General features: G+C 34.5%; 1 protein-coding gene and 1 long non-coding RNA gene across 24 annotated transcripts in view; one reads left to right on the forward strand and one right to left on the reverse strand.

Annotated features, from left to right (window-relative positions):
- Positions 1 to 18,345, forward strand: part of LOC127851248 (growth arrest-specific protein 2-like) — a 76,686-nt gene that overhangs the window by 8,743 nt on the left and 49,598 nt on the right. For 21 of the 23 annotated variants that reach the window (XM_052384871.1, XM_052384872.1, XM_052384875.1 and 18 more), the window contains 6 exons: positions 308 to 429; positions 1,182 to 1,323; positions 5,773 to 5,990; positions 7,489 to 7,584; positions 9,947 to 9,973; positions 12,000 to 16,430. In XM_052384871.1, the coding sequence (XP_052240831.1) occupies positions 308 to 429; positions 1,182 to 1,323; positions 5,773 to 5,990; positions 7,489 to 7,584; positions 9,947 to 9,973; positions 12,000 to 12,194 (800 nt within the window). In that variant the 3' untranslated portion in view covers positions 12,195 to 16,430. Of the gene's footprint in view, positions 1 to 307; positions 430 to 1,181; positions 1,324 to 5,772; positions 5,991 to 7,488; positions 7,585 to 9,946; positions 9,974 to 11,999; positions 16,431 to 18,345 lie in introns of those variants that run through there. The other 2 variants (XR_008035713.1, XM_052384874.1) reach the window with 2 other exon arrangements.
- Positions 16,296 to 16,868, reverse strand: LOC127851254 (uncharacterized). Its single transcript, XR_008035717.1, has 2 exons — positions 16,806 to 16,868; positions 16,296 to 16,367 (listed from the first exon to the last, which is right to left on the reverse strand). It is a non-coding gene; the product is annotated as an uncharacterized LOC127851254 (long non-coding RNA).

An 18,345-nucleotide genomic window follows, 5' to 3' on the forward strand; every position in this document is an offset into this window, starting at 1 on the left:
TCTATGGGGGAGACATAAAAAACGCTCTCACAGTGGGTATCGAACACATGACTGGAAATAGATAAAATAAGTTAAGTTATGGAATGTTAATGAAAATTTGTATTGAAGTCATTCATTTGTAAATGGTTTTGCATTATTTACATAGCATTGACATGTTTGTCAAACAGTTTGTGATATACTTTTGCCATAAGTGTTAGAATTTTTGTTATGATGTAACGGTGTTTACTTGTAAACCCAAACTGATAATCTCTTTCATTTTTGCTATTGTTTTTAAATTGATTATTCTTATAGCTCGCTTTTTTTTCAGAAATTGACATATCTGGTGAGAACTTTATGGATGTTCTTGACAATGGAGTGTACATCTGTGATCTTGCCAACATCATTCACAAGAAGGCAGAGGAGTGTGTGAAAGAGGGCCGGAGCAATGACGTAAGTGGTACCATAATTAGAGGTTTCATTAAGTTTTGAATTAGGTGAATGATTGTCAAAGTTGGAAAGTTGGTGGGAGTATTTAAAGGTCATTTTTACTTAGGTTTCAATGTAGGCAGGAGTTAATAAATATTGTGGTCAAAGTAGCCTCAAATGAGCAGTGTGATTTATCTGACTCCGATGTCTTTATGAAATCCCTGGTAATTAGTACAATTTAAAACTTATTATTTTAGATCTATTATGTTGTGTTGTGTTGTTGTTTTCACACGCTAAGAAGGCCTAGAATGACATGATTGAGTCAATGAAACACAATCATAGTGTAACTTAAAAATTGATGGTACAACTAATAAGCATGTTGGTTCTGAGATGGGGAGGTTGTTTAATGTACATGCAAGATGAGATGCTATAAATAACCTGCTTTACTGTGAGAAAAGGTAAGGGCTTTTAGAGACTCATATGAGTCTTTTTCCAGGGTAAAACCAGTTGCAGTACACCATGTCATTTAAAAATGATTGGAGCACTGAGTTAGTTGGGATGGACCTTTTGACCTCCCTTTCAATAAGCCATTGTGTTGAAGAACAAAATTATGAAGACAATTTCTGGTAGTTTCTAAGTAGCACCCATATCATCTGCCTTTTAATTATTTTTATATATATATATATATATATATATATATATACTTTGTGAAATTGACAATGGTGCTGGCCATGTTTGACCAAACAAAACACTATTGTGTTTTCTTTATATTCTAGAGCATTCCAACAGCCCATCTGAAGTGCCGCCGCAATGCCAAATCTGGCACCTGGTTCGCTAGGGACAACTCTGCCAGCTTTATCAAATGGGCAAAGTCGTTTGGAATGAAGGATGACTGTCTGTTCGAGAGTGAAGACCTTGGTAATAGTTTTGTGTCCCTGTACTCAAATACAGTATATGCCTTGCATGCCTAGGCATTTGGTTACTATATTGCTTAAAAATAACCACTTTCCCAGAAAATTATGAATCCTTTGTGGCAAGTTAAGCTTTTGACAGACTTTTCCAGAGAGATGGTATTAATAATTGTACGTATTAAAGTGTGTTGCTATTTTATGTTTTCTCATTTGAAAAAAAATGAAAAGAAAAGTTGTGATATAAGGTGTATTGAATGGTATTCAGTTAAATTTAGGTGTCTTCGTTTTACAAAAAAATGTAACAACAAAATAACAGCAATTCCTCCCCATCCATTTTGTTTTTATTCCATTACTATTTCTTTAGGAGTTTTAAAGGTAAGTGGTCTCACACCTGCAAATAGTGAGTAGTTTGATTGTTTGGAGGAATGAGGGAATCACTATGCTTGCCCACATGAGAGATGTATCAGGATGAAATGATTTACATAGCTTACTGCCTTATTTTCTGTTGTCTTGTAAAGCAACAATTATCAAGCTAGCAGTAAAAGAGGGGGTAATCATGTGATAGTCAAGATGGTGACGTCCATACCGAGACAGTTATTATTTGCCGTTTAATACCCTTTATTACTTCTGTTTATTTTTTAAATGACGCTCACTTTCCAGCCATATCAATTAAAATGACAGCCATTTATTTCGTATTTAAATTCGCATTATATCTCAACTTTACTCCCCGCATATTACTCCCCGCAAATTTTCTTAGTGGAGCCCTAATTAGGTAATCCCGCTAAGAAATTTTGCACCGAGTAAAGTCGAGATATACAGTGAATATTACTATGAAATAAAAGCCAGTAACTTTCTTCCTAATTTGACTGAAAAGTGAGTGGAATAAAAAATAATACAAGAAATAAAGGGTATAAAACGACGAAAAATACCTGCATTGGCATGGAAGTCTCCTTCTTGTCTGTTACGTGATTACTCCCTCTGGGTAAAGACTACTATGAAAAGTACAATCTTACTTTAATTCTTACCAGTAAACCAGCTGTTCAGTCGTATTATATGTTTACATAAATTTTCAACATGATATTTATTAAGAATAGTTTGTTTGTCAAGCTTAAAGTTGCTTGTCTATCAAAGTGACTACTTTGCTAGTATTATTTCGAACTAATTTATTCCATTTATTATATCCGCGAATACAAAGTAAAGGGATATGCTAAAATTGCCATAGACATTTGTTCTTCCATCTGTCCTTAGACACATTCTTGTCAGCGGGGATTCTTCTATACTATTGAATGTAAAAAATACAAACTTGCAAATAGTGTTCCTTATGATATGCAATGTGCATGTGCAATTTTATCATCCTACGTTAACAATTAAATTAATAAGGCTCATTTTCTACTTAGACATTATTTAACATCATGCCACATATTATGACATGCAAATTTAGGGGGTAATCTTGGTCATTATTTTGACCATGTCTAGTTTGTAAATACATCTATTGTATCAGATGAAATAGGATGGAAAGATCTCCACACAAATGATAGTCTTTCTTTTTTCAATGAGTGTTTTCTTGAGCAGAAGAAACAGCACTTGCTTTATTGAAGTTTTACGACATATTTAAGTGTTTTTGTATTCCCAATTGCTCCAGCATGGATATGATGTAAGTTCTTTAATAAATGTGATGGCATGATTAAATAAGTAATTTGTTATAGTTTCTGTTTGCCTGAACTTTGCTCTGTATAGTATTGCATGAAAATAATATCAAGTTAAAACTTATATACATTTGTTAAATTATTTTGTAAAAAATATATTAGACTTTTGGACTCTGAGATCTGCATGATTTTCTTGCAAGCACTAAGGTGTCACTCTGAATTTTTTGCTTTTTCTCATGGGATTAAAATAAGACAACATTTATAATATATACAGCAAAATATAATCCATCACCATTGTTATTTACAAGTACCTAAATTGAAAATAAGTGTCTTTTTTTAATTATTATTCAAATATAGAGACATAAGATATATCACACAATTATTTTCATTTTTCTGATAAACACGTAACCAACCCAATAGATAAAATTTCCTGAGGTCTGGTGTCTAATTCGAAACAGGGTATAAATCGGCGAAAAATACCTGCCTCAGAATGGATGTTGCCATCTTGACTATCACATGATTACCCCTCTGTGTTCATAAGGAAAGAATATTGCATCTTGCCAAAACCTTGGTAAACCAAACATCTCCAAAAATGGAACAATTAATCTTCCCGGTCTGACACTGTCATGTTTAAACAGGTTTCAATGAGTGAACTTACATGTACATTGATATTATAATTAATTCATAATAATTAACAGACCCTTCAATTTGTTATTATCCCCTGCCATAGGCGGAGGGATATTGTTTTGGCGTTGCCTATCCGTCCATCCGTCTGTCTTTTCGTCCGTCCGGAGCCATATCTTGGAAGTGCTTTGGCGGATTTCATTGAAACTTAATATGAGTATATATATGTATAAGAGGATGATGCACGCCAAATGTCATTGTACACCATCTGTTAATAACGGAGTATTTGCCCTTTGTATCTTGAAAAAATGCTTTTTAATATAAGCTTAGAGCTTTATCTCCATTAACACATGAGCCAGAGCCATAAAACTTGCCATTGTTGTTCTCAATCATCTTGGGGTGCTTCGCATTCAACACCCATAATACTAGGGGCTAAAGTCAAGGTCATACATTAGGGTCAAAGGGCATTGTCCATCCCTCCAGAAAACTTTTGTGTCCATAAGCATATTGGCGGGAGATATCAATTCAACGAATTTGCTTGTTAATTTCTGTACCCATGTGCTATTTGTCATGTACATCTATTCAAATGACATTTAAATTGCATCCATTTTTGCACCACTGTGTCAGGCCTTTCCTACAAGTGAGACTGGTTTTGCCATTTTGTGGCGGCTTTGGGCTGGTATCTGTGAATGCTCAGGATTAGCCTGCTACCCTTTTTGTTGCTATTATACATTACAATCAGGAATCTTTTGCTTTTAGTATTATGTGTTTTCAAATTTAGTTTTTAATCTGTATAAAAGTCTTGTTTTGGTCTTAAAAATGAACAAAGTCATTGTGTGTCTGTGCTGCACAACACTAGTGTTAGTTTGTGCCAGTGTATGCATAACAAACGTCAACTGAAGCATGTTTAATTAGATATCCCAGTACTAGTGATGAATGTGTACATTTATAAGAAATTAGAGCGTTTTCAAATTATCCACCTTTATTTGCCCAGAAATGGACTTGAGAGTTTCTATATAAGCCTTAGATTGTTGATGCCATCAAGCTTATAAATCATTTAAGACCTTTAGTTTGGGACTGTTGAATATACGTGTAATCCTTCTGTAAATCTCTTCTCTGTTAATCTTTATTTTACAGCTGCAAACCTGGAAGAGAATGATTAATAATTCTGTGACTTTTAAAATATTCATCCATTTTCGTATTCTACATTTTCAAAACGGAGTAAATGATTCAAGACATAATAGAGTAGAATATGCATGCAGGGATACCATATGCATGTATGCAATTGTAAGTGCACAGCACTGAAGAGCATTCACAATTGTGCAAGTGTTAATGGGAATATGGTATATCAGGCTATTGGGGGGGTTGGGGCTTCAAACAGGTCAAACAGGTTTCAAGTCAATGAGTTTACTTTGCATTTACCAATAATGAAGAAAATTTGGTTACTGCAAGCTTGCATGGATATCTATCTTGAAATTGTATTTGCAGCATGTTGGGTCTAGACCAAGTTCATGGTTTCTAAAAATAAAACAGGAGTATGTGGTCAATAACCAGCTTAAATGCAGACCTCGCTTCTGATTGCATTTAGGGTCAGTCATATCAATCTTCAGGTCACTGTTTTCTTTAAAAAGGAAAAAATGTCTGCTCAATTAAAAGAGTTTGAGTAAAGTTAATACACAAACATGTTTGGGTAGGTAGCTTAAATGCAGACCTAGCTTGGGATAGCTTTTGGGGAAATTCAGGTCAAGCTCAAAATCACTGTTTCAGAAAAAAATAATAATGTTTCCCCCTTAATTGAACTTGGATAAATTTATTGCACAAAAACATTTTTTGTGTTGGTAGCTTTTTTATTGCATTTGAAAGTCGGTTTGTAGTCAAGGTCATTGCAACTAAAAATATAATCATGGTTTCTGCCATAATAAAGGGGCATTATGCTGTCATTGTGCGCATTGGTAGCTTACATGTAGTCTTAGCTTGGGATTGCATTTGGTGCTTGTCAGATCAAGATTACGGGTAACAAAAAGTATCAAATCTGTTTCCCTGCAATAAAATTAAATTGTATATAAGTAATACATTGACGATCTGTTTTCATGGAATTGCCATGGTTCCTTTTCTCTAAAATTGCATTGCAAACTGTATCTGTTCTTGCTGGCAATTTCCATAATCTTGACATGTATCACCAACAGTTGCCCACAAGTCTGAGCGTCAGATTATCGTAACACTGCTGGAGCTTGCCAGGATTGGCTACAAGTATGGCCTGGAACCACCCGGCATCATCAAGATTGAGAAGGAAATTGAGCAGGAGGAGGAACAGCTTCCCAAGGAGGAGGAGCCTAGGCCTGTGACTCCACCTCCTAAACCTCCCGTGTCTGCTAAGTCACGCCCTCTCAATTTAGATGAAGAGGTATACGTTAAGCTCTCCCAAGCTTGCCTTCATCAACCTGACATGAATAGATAAAATATTGTTAAGATGAATTCATTTTTTATACTACTTGAGTTGGGGGAAAATAGATCAAAGAATGCCCCCACTACATAAATGAAGTTGTCAGTTATCTAAAAAAAAACATAAACATCACAAGTATGAAGTTAATTTTACACAAATAGGGCCTGACTGAATCCAAATTTGCAGCGAGTCAAATCAATATACAGAGCGAATATTACTATGATATAAACAGTTATCATTTTCTTGCTGATATGGCTGGAGAGTGAGCAGCATTCACAAAATTGATAAATGCAATAAAGGGTATAAAACGGGAAATAATATCTGTCTCCGCATGGACGCTGTCATTTTGTTTGTCACATGATTACACCCTCTGCATAATTAATGATGAAACGCGTATGTACAGCTTTGGAAATACATGTAGTTATTATATTTTGTGCAAGAAAATCAGTTGAAATAATTTGATACATCTTTTATAATGCTTTGAACTGCTTCAAGACCAAACTCAAATCAAGGTCATGTCTGTAGTATTGAAATGCAACTTCCTGTGTATTAAATTAAACACTATGTGAGCTACAATGAAATGTGATGATGTACTGTGTGTACTACTGCATTTTTCTCTTGGCATTCATTCATAAATGCACTCTTAATCTTTAAAATATTCCTGTTGATTATTGAGTATTCTAATTGATTGCAAAAAAAATGTGGTCCGTTTGTAATCAATTGATGCCGAAACCATGGATACCATATTCTTGAACAGGATCATGTATGCATTAAAATGAAGGTATTAAATTGTATTTTATGCTTTCCAGTGGTTTATAGAGAAATATCAGTGAATTAAAACTGATATTTCACTGTTTCAAACAGTGAAAAATAAAAGTGGAAACTATCAATATTTTTCACTGTTTTACTATTTTTTCGACAAAATGACGTCATAATACCAGCAAAATTATCCAGTTTAACTCTTTTACAAAGTAAATAAACGGTGAAAAAAGCGTAAAATAAAAAGAAAATTTGTTGTATTCGATGGAATATTGATTTTAATTCACTCCTGATCATAGAAAATATATATTTTATATGATCACTCGTGAAATAAAATCGATATTCCATCAAATCCAACAAATATCCTCTATGTATTTGACCCTTGCTGTGAGAAAATGAGCTTTAATGCATGTGCATAAAGTGTAATCCCAGATTAGCCTGTGCAGTTCACAAAGGCTAAGCAGGGACAATATTTTTCGCCTAAACTGGCTTATTTCTAAGATGAGACTTCCTTAAAAAGAAAAATGCCACGAACGCGGAAAGTGTCGTCCCTAATTAGCCTGTTCAGACTGCACACACATATGTATTAAGTTTGTACCAGGTAACATAAACCATAAGTTAATTCTACAGTATAATTCTTTATATTCCTTGTCTTAGTACGTTTTCCCGGAGAGGTGCTCATTTATATTTGTAAATGTAGGTTCGTAAAATGGCTGCAAGATGCAGATGCTCGGAACATGTTACCAGGATACGTGAAGGCACTTACATGGTGTTTGGCAAGGCCGTCATTATTAGGGTAAGGTATTTTCATGTACATTATTAGCTTCAATTTCTGCTAATGGTAATGATAGAAAAAAAATAAAAAAAAATAAAAAAAAATAGATTAGACTTTCCTTCCCATTCATGAATGGAAATATTGTTATAGTAACCATTAATAAAAGTTGAATATGCAAGAACCATCAGTGGTCCAGAAGTTTATTGGACTGTTATTAAGGCATTATCATTGTTAAACCTTGCATATATAAGTTTTTATATAGCCTGCCTTGAATATGAGTTTTTTATGCCCCCGAAGGAGGGCATATAGTGATCGCACTGTCCGTCTGTCTGTCCGTCTGTCTGTCCATCTGTCTGTCTTTCCGTCACACTTTTGCGTTTAGGGTTTGAAAAATGCTCATAGCTTCTATGTCGCTTCAGATGTAACCTTCATATTTTGGTATGCATGTGTATATGGACAAGGCCTTTCCATACGCACACAAATTTTGACCCCTTTGACCTTGACCTTGAACTTAGGGTCCGCATAATAAAGTAAACAAGATGTGTTTGTGAAACACTATGTCCCCGTATATGACGTTTGACCTTGAAGGATGACCTTGACCTTGACCCTTCACCACTCAAAATGTGCAGCTCCATGAGATACACATGCGTGTCAAATATAAAATTGCTAGCTTCAATGTTGCAGAAGTGACATTACATGAGCAATTTTGACCCATATATTTGACCTTGAAGGATGACCTTGACCTTTCACCACTCAAAATGTGCAGCTCCATGAGATACACATGCATGCCAAATATCAAGTTTCTATCTTCAATATTGCAAAAGTACTCATAAAATGAGCGATTTTGGCCACATATATTTGACCTCTGACCTTGAAGGATGACCTTGACCTTGACCTTTCACCACTCAAAATGTGCAGTTCCATGAGATACACATGCATGCCAAATATCAAGTTGCTATCTTGAATATTGAAATATTGCAAAAGTGTACATTAAATTAGCGATTTTGACCCATATATTTGACCTTTGACCTTGAAGGATGACCATGACCTTGACCTTTCACCACTCAACATGTGCAGCTCCATGAGATACATATGCATGCCAAATATCAAGTTGCTATCTTCAATATTGCAAATGTTATTGCAAATGTTAAAGTTGGCGCAAACCAACAGACCAACCAACCAACAGACCAACAGACAGGGCAAAAACAATATGTCCCACACTACTATAGTGGGGGAAATAAAAAAGCTTGTGAGCACTCTAGAATTCTTATTTTTTGCCCAATCATCATGAAACTTGGTGAAAAGATTGGTTTTATTTATGTCTCAGATGAGTTTGAAAATGGTCCCCATCGGTCTAAAAACATGGCTGCCGGGGGGGGCAGTTTTCCTTATATGGCTATAGAGAAACCTTGTGAAAACTCAAGAAGTCACATGCCGCAGGAGGGCATATATTGATCGCACTGTCCGTCTGTCTATCGGTCTGTCCGTCACACTTTTGCGTATAGATTTTGAAAAATGCTCATAACTTCTATGTCGCTTCAGATGTAACCTTCATATTTGGTATGCATGTGTTTATGGACAAGGCCTTTCCATACACACACAAATTTTGACCCCTTTGACCTTGACCTTGAACTTAGGGTCCGTGTTTAGGTTTCGAAATCTGCGTTTAGGTTTCGAAAAAAGAGTTTTTTGGGGGCATATGTCTTCCGATGGAGACAGCTCTTGTTATCCCATGCCATAGGCGGAGGGATATTGTTTTGGCTTTGTCCGTCCGTCTTTCCGTCCGTCCGTCCGTCTTTCTGTCCGTCTTTCCGGAGCCATATCTTGGAAGTGCTTTGGCGGATTTCATTGAAACTTGGTATAAGTATATATATGGATAAGAGGATGATGCACGCGAAATGGGATTGTACACCATCTGTTAATAACAGAGTTATGGCCCTTTGTATCTTGAAAAAATGCTTTTTTTGTGTGTCCGGAGCCATATCTTGAAAGTGCTCTGGCCGATTTTATTGAAACTTGGTATGAGTATATATATGAATAAGAGGATGATGCGTGCCAAATGGCATTGTACATCATCTGTTAATAAAGGAGTTATGGCCCTTTGTATCTTTAAAAAATGCTTTTTTGAGTGTCAAATATAACACTGTTGTGTCTAGAAGCATATTGGCGGGGGGATATCAATTCAACGAATTTGCTTGTTTTTAAATAAAATTAAAAATATTTTTGCTAAGCATAATGTTTATTTATAGCAAAAATCTTTAAAAAGTGAAATTTACTGAAAACTCCAATTGAAGACACAGTTTCTACGTAATACATTATGTTTACCTGGTATTTCTAAATAGAAGTTTTGTCAACAGGAGAAACTCTGTATGTGAAATTTCAGCTTTTGAAAGCGTGTGGAAAGCACATGGTAAATATTATATACTGTTTACAAGAGTTACAAGTTGGTTAGTGTGACCATAATGTACAATCAAATTATGTGTATATAATATTTAACCAAGCCACTACATTTAAACAGATATCTCTGTTAGCTGTACTTCTTCTCTTTAAATGGTGTATTGACTGTTGGCTATATTTCCACAATTGAGAGAATCAACTGTTTTTACCAAGAATTTATTGAAGGATTTTTTTATCAGTGTGACGGTCCTTTTCCGGTTAAAATATAAACTTTATATGTTAATTAATTTAATAAACAGTGATCATCTATAACATTTTCATGAATGAAAGAAATTGACATAAATATTTAAGTGTTCCTAAATATAAAGCACATGATGTACTTGTACTAATGTGTGTGCACACTGTTTACCATTTCGTAATGTAGGAAATTTTATTGAATTATGTGTCTTTTTGGTGGTAGTTTTGAGTCGTCATGTATTTGCATGTATTTTTTACAATTCATTTATAATTATATATGCTTTAAACATACTGATGTATTAAATAAACTTCTTGTTTAAAGAAAATTTTCATGACTATATTTATGAAAAAAAAAGCAACAAAACAATTTAGTTTACTTTTTTTTCTTAAAATAAATGTGTTTCTTGAGAAGATGTTATTCATGTAATTTTGTCTGTTTGTTTGTTTGCTGACTTTTGTTGGAAAGGATTTAAAAAAAATCTGAATTGCTGTATACGTATTTACATTTTTTTGTAGTAAACAACAGCTTTGAACTGGTGTTGTGGTTTCAGCGTTAACTCGGGCATGTTATCACATGTATATTGAAACATATTATATGTCGTTTCTGTTGTTACCAAATATATAAAATTGTAAAAATACATTTACTCATACATTTCTATTGAGGACCTGCTCTTAAATTACTCAAAGTTACTTGTGTATTCCGCCAAAGAATGCAATGATAGTTGTTGCATCATATGTCTTTTGATTGGGTTAGTCACAGAACATGCTTTTTTGCTCAACTATTCGACCAAATAGTCTAAGCTGTTATACCTACCAAAATCTCAAAGTTCCACAACTGTGACCTGCAATTTAGCAGAATTATGCCCTTTTGTACTTAAGTACAAATTGTTAATGGAAATGAGCAACATCTTCTTATCGCCGTTTCTTCAAAAGGTATTCGATTAAAACTTCACTAATGTGTTTTGGGGTCATTGTGTGAGGTCACTTATCAATTTCCAAAACTCTGACCTGCAACTAAGGTAAATATGCAACATCTCCATTTCACTGTTTTTCTACAGGTAAATTTGAAACTTCAAACATGTGTTCTGTGTCTTTGTTAGAAATCACTGACCAAGGTCCATAACTCTTACTTGCAACTTAGCAAAGTACCGTATGCCCCTTTCATTCTTGGTTCACACTTTTCTGACATGGAGTTTTTAGTCAAAGCTGAATGTTTCTGTTTTTATGTCCCCACCACTATAGTGGGGGACATTTTGTTTTTGCCCTGTCTGTTGGCTTGTTGGTTTGTTTGTGTGTTTGTTTGTTGGTTTGTTTGTTTGCCCCAACTTTAACATTTGCCATAACTTTTGCAATATTGAAGACAGCAACTTGATATTTGGCATGCATGTGTATCTCATGGAGCTGCACATTTTGAGTGGTGAAAGGTCAAGGTCATCCTTCAAGGTCAAAGGTCAAATATATGGGTCAAAATCGCTCATTTAATGTCACTTTTGCAATATTGAAGCTAGCAACCTGATATTTGACATGCATGTCTCTTGGAGCTGCACATTTTGAGTAGTGAAAGGTCAAGGTCATCCTTCAAGGTTAAATGTCATATATATGGGGACATAGTGTTTCACAAACACATCGCTTGTTTAGTTTATTTTGAAAATAAACTCACAAAAAGGCAGTAAGAAATCACATAAAATACAGTACTTAAAATTTAATAAATGACTTCATTGTACTATGTTATTAAAGTCTAGATTGTGGAATTAATTTCAACAATGCATGCCTGAAAACGGGAATTTTGTGTTGCACTTCAGTTGCTGCAGAACCGTCACCTGATGGTGAGGGTGGGTGGCGGATGGGACACCCTGGAGCATTATCTCGTCAAGCACAATCCGGTGTTTGCAGTGGAGCATCGCAGGAAAGGCAGCATTGACTTCCTCAACGGGGATGATGTGCTGGACAACGACAAGTTCCTGTATATCAAGGCCAAGTACAAGTCTCAGATTTAAGTGTACTTGAAAATAGCCATTAAATGTCACATTTATTGTAAATACCCATCAGATGTCACATTTATTGTAAATACCCATCAGATGTCACATTTATTGTAAATACTCATGAGCTGTCAAATTGAAGGCTGAGCAAATGTGATGCTGAGTAGTTAACCAGGTTTTCCGAAGGAAAAAACTGGTTATTAGATTGGCGAATGCGGGCGGGCTGGCTGGCTGGCTGGCTGGCTGGCGGGCGGGCGGAACAAGCTTGTCCGGGCCATAACTATGTCGTTCATTGTCAGATTTTAAAATCATTTGGCACATTTGTTCACCACCATTGGACGGTGTGTCGTGCGAAATAATTACGTCGATATCTCCAAGGTCAAGGTCACACTTTGAGTTCAAAGGTCAAAAATGGCCATAAATGAGCTTGTCCGGGCCATAACTATGTCATTCATTGTGAGATTTAAAATCATTTGGCACATTTGTTCACCATCATAGGACGGTGTGTCTCACGAAAGAATCACATCAATATCTCCAATGTCAAGGTCGCCACAACTAAAAATAGATTTATTTTGAAACAAACTTACAAAGGGGGTTAATTTTGTTTGTTCATTTCAAAAGTTCAGTTTGAGTTGTCTCCCTTTATCAATTTTTTTTCACAATGAAAACCTGGTTTTGTGAAAATTTTGTCCCTTGTTTTGTAAAATAATTTGTTATTGTTTTTATTGTAGCTTGTTATTTCAAGAAAGATTATCTATATGTTTTTGCAATAGTTTAATTTTAATTCAAGTCTTTATATAATATGTGTTTACAGTGCATTTGGAAATGATGAAGTTTTCAAGTTAAAAAATTGTGAAGTACAGTAAAATGCTTTAGGTTTAATTTAGTTTTCTGGCATTAACTTCAGTGTGGTTGATTTTTGATTTTTGAACAAGCTAGCGGAATATTCAGCATCATTAATGAATAAAACATAAGAGTAAATAACCTTGAACCCATTCAGTTAGATAGAAATTGCCTATTACCATACACATTCATATGGCTTCATTCATTTTGGAAGCCTTTGTACAATCAGGGATTTTTTTTGCTTTAATTTGTTACAGCCTGTGCCAATTGAATTGGGAAAATTAGCGCAATAAACCATGAAATTGGGAAAAATAGCGCAATAAACCATGACATTGGGAAAAATTAAGCATTATAAATAGGATTATAAGTAACAGAAGTGATATTGTTTTTAAGTGCACGTTCAGGGGGTTTTATAGAAAAGGAGTCTGGTCAAATTGGGATTTTTTAAATCAATAAAAGTGGCAAATTTAGGAATGATTTATGGACAAAAAGGACTAAATTGAAGTTATATATTTTGTAGGATGTTTAAAAAATGAAGTTGAGATCCAGAGTTAAGAAATCATAATTCAGTTATAAGAGACTTGTTTCTTAAAAAAAAAAATTATTTTTTTATTTTTTTGGGGGGAAATTAGGCTTTTTTGGGGAAATTTTGGTCAGATTTTTGGGAAAAAACGTGGATTTTTGCGATTGGAAAGCAGCCAAAAATAAGCTGTAATTTTGAGCAAAAAAATCACTGACAATCTACCATTAACATGTAACAACTATAGAGTATTTGCATTCATCCTCTTTATTTATTGTGGTATAACACATTGATATAGCAGCAACAATCTTTACTGCAAAACAAACATTCAGAAACTTTCATTCACCATTGAACATTACATGTACAATGCCATACCGGCGTTTAATCCATCCCCATTGCGGATGTTTACATTTCATCAAACTTCATCCTTCATAGTAACACATTGTCATTATTCATAGTATCCAGCAAACATTCCAAATTCATTGAGCTTACAATAATTATTGATCAGGAGCATGTTAGACTGCCATTCACCTAACCCGGTGAAATGAAACAGCAATTGTTTAGTACGCCATTGGCATACTTTTAATGCTGAAGAAATACATTGATTGTCCTATCTGTCCCTCCTTTTTTGTTACTTACCATTTTCTGTTAATGAAAGGTTCAGTAGCTTTTAGCAACATCAAGGCTTGCTACTACTCTCTGATACATACACAGGAACTGATCATCCTTCCTGATCCCATTTAACCTTACATCACTTTGACCTTGACCTAATTTATACTTAGACTAAATCAAATGGGCCATTTTTTGTTATATATGCTCTGTGAAAAAGGGGTTTAATGCATGTGCCTTAAGTTTCGTCTGCACAGGCTAATCAGGGATGACACTTTCTGCCTAAACTTGATTTTTGCTAAGAAGAGACTGAAAATATCATAAAAGCAGAAAGTGTCGTCCCTGATTAGCATACACATACACAGTCCCCACAGGCTAATCAGAGATGACAATTCCGCCTTAACTGGATTTTTGCTAAGAAGAGACTTTCTTTAAATGGAAAATATCATAAAAGCGTAGTGTCATCCCTGATTAGCCTGTGTGTACTGCACAGGCTAATCTGGGACGACACTTTACGCATATGAATTAACCCACTTTTCACAGAGCAAGGCCCATATATTGTTTCATATAGCAGAAATACTCCCCACCCCTATTATATTATCAAACCTTACCTGGGGCATGTTTGTTACTGAAAGATCCTTTTCATATTTGATTATAGACTCTATTGTACAATTTGTAAGTAAATATATCATATGATAGATAAATCTAGGGTACTGGTATGTGAATAGCCACTGTGATATTATAGAACATGGAAAAATCATATTATTTAAATATTTGAATTGTTGATGTTTTCTTGAATTAAGCAATTTCTTATTGTTGTAGTTATAGTTTATATGTAGAACAGTGTAGCTTGAAACTAATCAATCAATAAATTGTTGTTGTATAGATAAAACAGTTTAATGCTCAACTGAGGATTTAATTTGTCTGGAAGACATTCAATATTGGAAGTACTTAAGTTTGTAAGAAAATACTAGTATACTTTTGACAGTCTACAAACAAAAGCCATGCTACATGTATTTACCTTTTCAATATTGCTAGAAGAGCAAATGCAAATTTAAAGATTTGGAAGTGGGAATGTATATAAACTTTTGATAATTTAGTGAATGTCGTCTGGTCTATAATATTTATGTTACAGTGTTTTGTTCTCTTGTAAAACTTGGTAGCCTTAAAGGGTTCATTCCTCAACAATTTACCAGAATATCCTCATTTTAATGTAAACAAACTGATATCTGGGAAATCCTTTTTGTCCCCTACCGGTGAAACGGTTTGCACTCCGTCTGTCTGTCAGTCAGTCTGTCAGTCAGTCTGTCTGTCACACTTTTCTGGATCGTGGGATAACTTTAAAAGTTCTTCATATTTTTTCATGAAACTTGAAACATGGATAGATGGCAATATGGAGATTATGCATGTCATTTCATTTTGTTTCTACGTCAAGAATTCTGGTTGCTATGGCAACAAATATTAAAAATAAAATTAAAAAAATTACTGACAATGGTGGAGTTTCACCGGTAGGGGACCAATATTGCTTGGCAATCTCTTGTTGTTTATGTTTTACCTATATTGAACTTTCATTTTATCTGTTTTAGTGTTTATAAATTGAAACTTAGTGTTTTCTTACTTTTGGTCTAATTTTGCAGATACAATTTCAGATTTGTTAATAAAAAGCTTCTTTTCCAAGTTTGATTGGGGACAGATTCCAATACAATGTGAGGAAAAACACTGAATAGTATGAAGATATTTTTGTTTATTCACAATCTTGTGCATATAAAGTTTCTGCCTTTCATTTCTGTGTTCATATTATTTATTTGTTGGTCCCTTTTTTGATGCAATGCACTTATTGTTACACTTTTCACATTTTATTTTTTATTGTTAATATATTTGTATTAATATTGAACTTAGTACATGTATTATGTTATGTAATCATTCCTTAATGCAACACTAGTGGTTTAATTGATTTTTTAGCTCGGCTGTTTTCGGAGAAAACCCGAGGTATTGTCATAGCCTCCTTGTCGTCCGCCATCCGGGCGTGGTGCTTAAACCTTTACATTGGCTCTAAAATTAAAGTGCTTCCACCTACAACTTTGAAACTTCATATGTACATGCATCTTGATGACTTCTACACGCCACACCCATTTTTGAGTCACTAGGTCAAAGGTCAAGGTCACTGTGACCTCTAATATAAAAGTTTAACTTTGCCTCTAACATCATAGTACTTCCACCTACAACTTTGAAACTTCATATGTACATGCACCTTGATGACTTCTACACGCCACACCCATTTTGGGGTCACTAGGTCAAAGGTCAAGGTCACTGTGACCTCTAATATAAAACTTTAACTTTGCCTCTAACATCACAGTGCTTCCACCTACAACTTTTAAAATTCATATGTACATGCACCTTGATGAGTTCTACACGCCACACCCATTTTTGGGTCACTAGGTCAAAGGTCATGGTCACTGTGACCTCTAATACTAAACTTTAACTTTGCCTCTAACATCATAGTGCATCCACCTACAACTTTGAAACTTCATATGTACATGCACCTTGATGACTTCTACACGCCACACCCATTTTTGGGGCACTATGTCAAAGGTCAAGGTCACTGTGACCTCTAATATAAAACTTTAACTTTGCCTCTAACATCACAGTGCTTCCACCTACAACTTTGAAACTTAATATGTTGATGCACCTTGATGAGTTCTACACGCCACACCCATTTTGGGTCACTAGGTCAAAGATCAAGGTCACTGTGACCTCTAAAAAAATATCAAACAAAATCTGACCAGCTTTTGCAGCAGAGCATGGCACCCATTATGCGGTGCTCTTGTTTTCTTTTAATTGTGTATGTATACCGTTCAATAAAAAGTTATTCCTACCAATATGAGCACATGTAAGCATGTGCCAATTTACTTTGAAATAAGAAAAACAAACAAATGGACATCAAAATCATAAAATATCACCTTCCTATGTTAAACTGTGAACTTGTTCCTGTTGAATGCACTTTAATTGTATTTTATCCCTCCAGTTACACTTAAATTATTTATACCATATGTAGATTGTTGATTGTTATTTCTGTTGTTTTTGGTGTTCTGTTGTTTCAAATTAAAATAACTTTTCTTACTATTTGATAACTTGTATAATGTCTTGATTGTCCACAAATGGCGATGTTTGTCTACAATATTTTTATTTTAGAAATATGTAAAATGCCTGCAAGTGAAATGATAATTCTTCCATTGGTCATCAGTTGTCAACATCACACCTAACTTGCCATTATTTGATGTTAGGGGCAGTTTCTCTGATTTAGCCAAATAGAAATTCTTGCTGTATAATGCCCTTCTTAAATTCTTCTGAAGTAATATTTTAAGACTAGGAGATCACACTTGAGTTAAAATTTATAAGTTATTTGGAGATATATTTTTCAATGGGAAAAAGCAAATCTTGTAAATATATGAGAAAATGATAACTTGGTACACATACTTTATAAGTGATCATTAACAAACTTTATTATAATAAAAAGCTTAATAAACATTAATATAATCAATAGCACAGGTGGTTAGCGTGTGGCTATGATATTAATTAGTGAAAACATCATTTTGAATGATAAATAATCATATTATAACGAAAAATTAACTTTTATGAAGAAAAAAAATTTCACTATCAAATATATATATATAACAAGGTATGCAACTCAAAATCAGCCCAAAACGGGGTGCATCGCTTTGAACAGCCATATCTTCATCAATTGTGCAGCGATTTTCACGATCTCGGTCTTATTCAACGCAGAAATGAATTTCCTTTCTGGAAATGTATATGTCTTGCAATATTTTTACAAATGCTGGGTCAACTTTTAAGAAATAACACGATACACAACACGCATGACCCAGTTGACAGTGATCATGTATTCTTTATGAATGAAATCTCCAGTTGTAAAGACACACCTCCGCATTGGACCAATGAAATCACTCGTATGTTTAAAATGTCAGTTAGTTGAAATGTATGTAAACAAAGGTTTCAAACGGCGCTGGACAGTTAGTCTTGATGCAGAATGTAACGACAAGAACGGTAATAATGTTTTTTCATACGTTTTATTGAATTATGGTATCGAACTACATGAACTTTGTAGGGAAGTTGCCCTTTACTCCGTGAAGATTTCAGTCTTAAAGACAGCATGATCACTGTCAACTGGGTCATGCGTGT

The sequence above is a fragment of the Dreissena polymorpha genome, chromosome 11 (assembly GCF_020536995.1).
Source record: "Dreissena polymorpha isolate Duluth1 chromosome 11, UMN_Dpol_1.0, whole genome shotgun sequence".
Lineage (NCBI taxonomy): Eukaryota > Metazoa > Mollusca > Bivalvia > Myida > Dreissenidae > Dreissena > Dreissena polymorpha.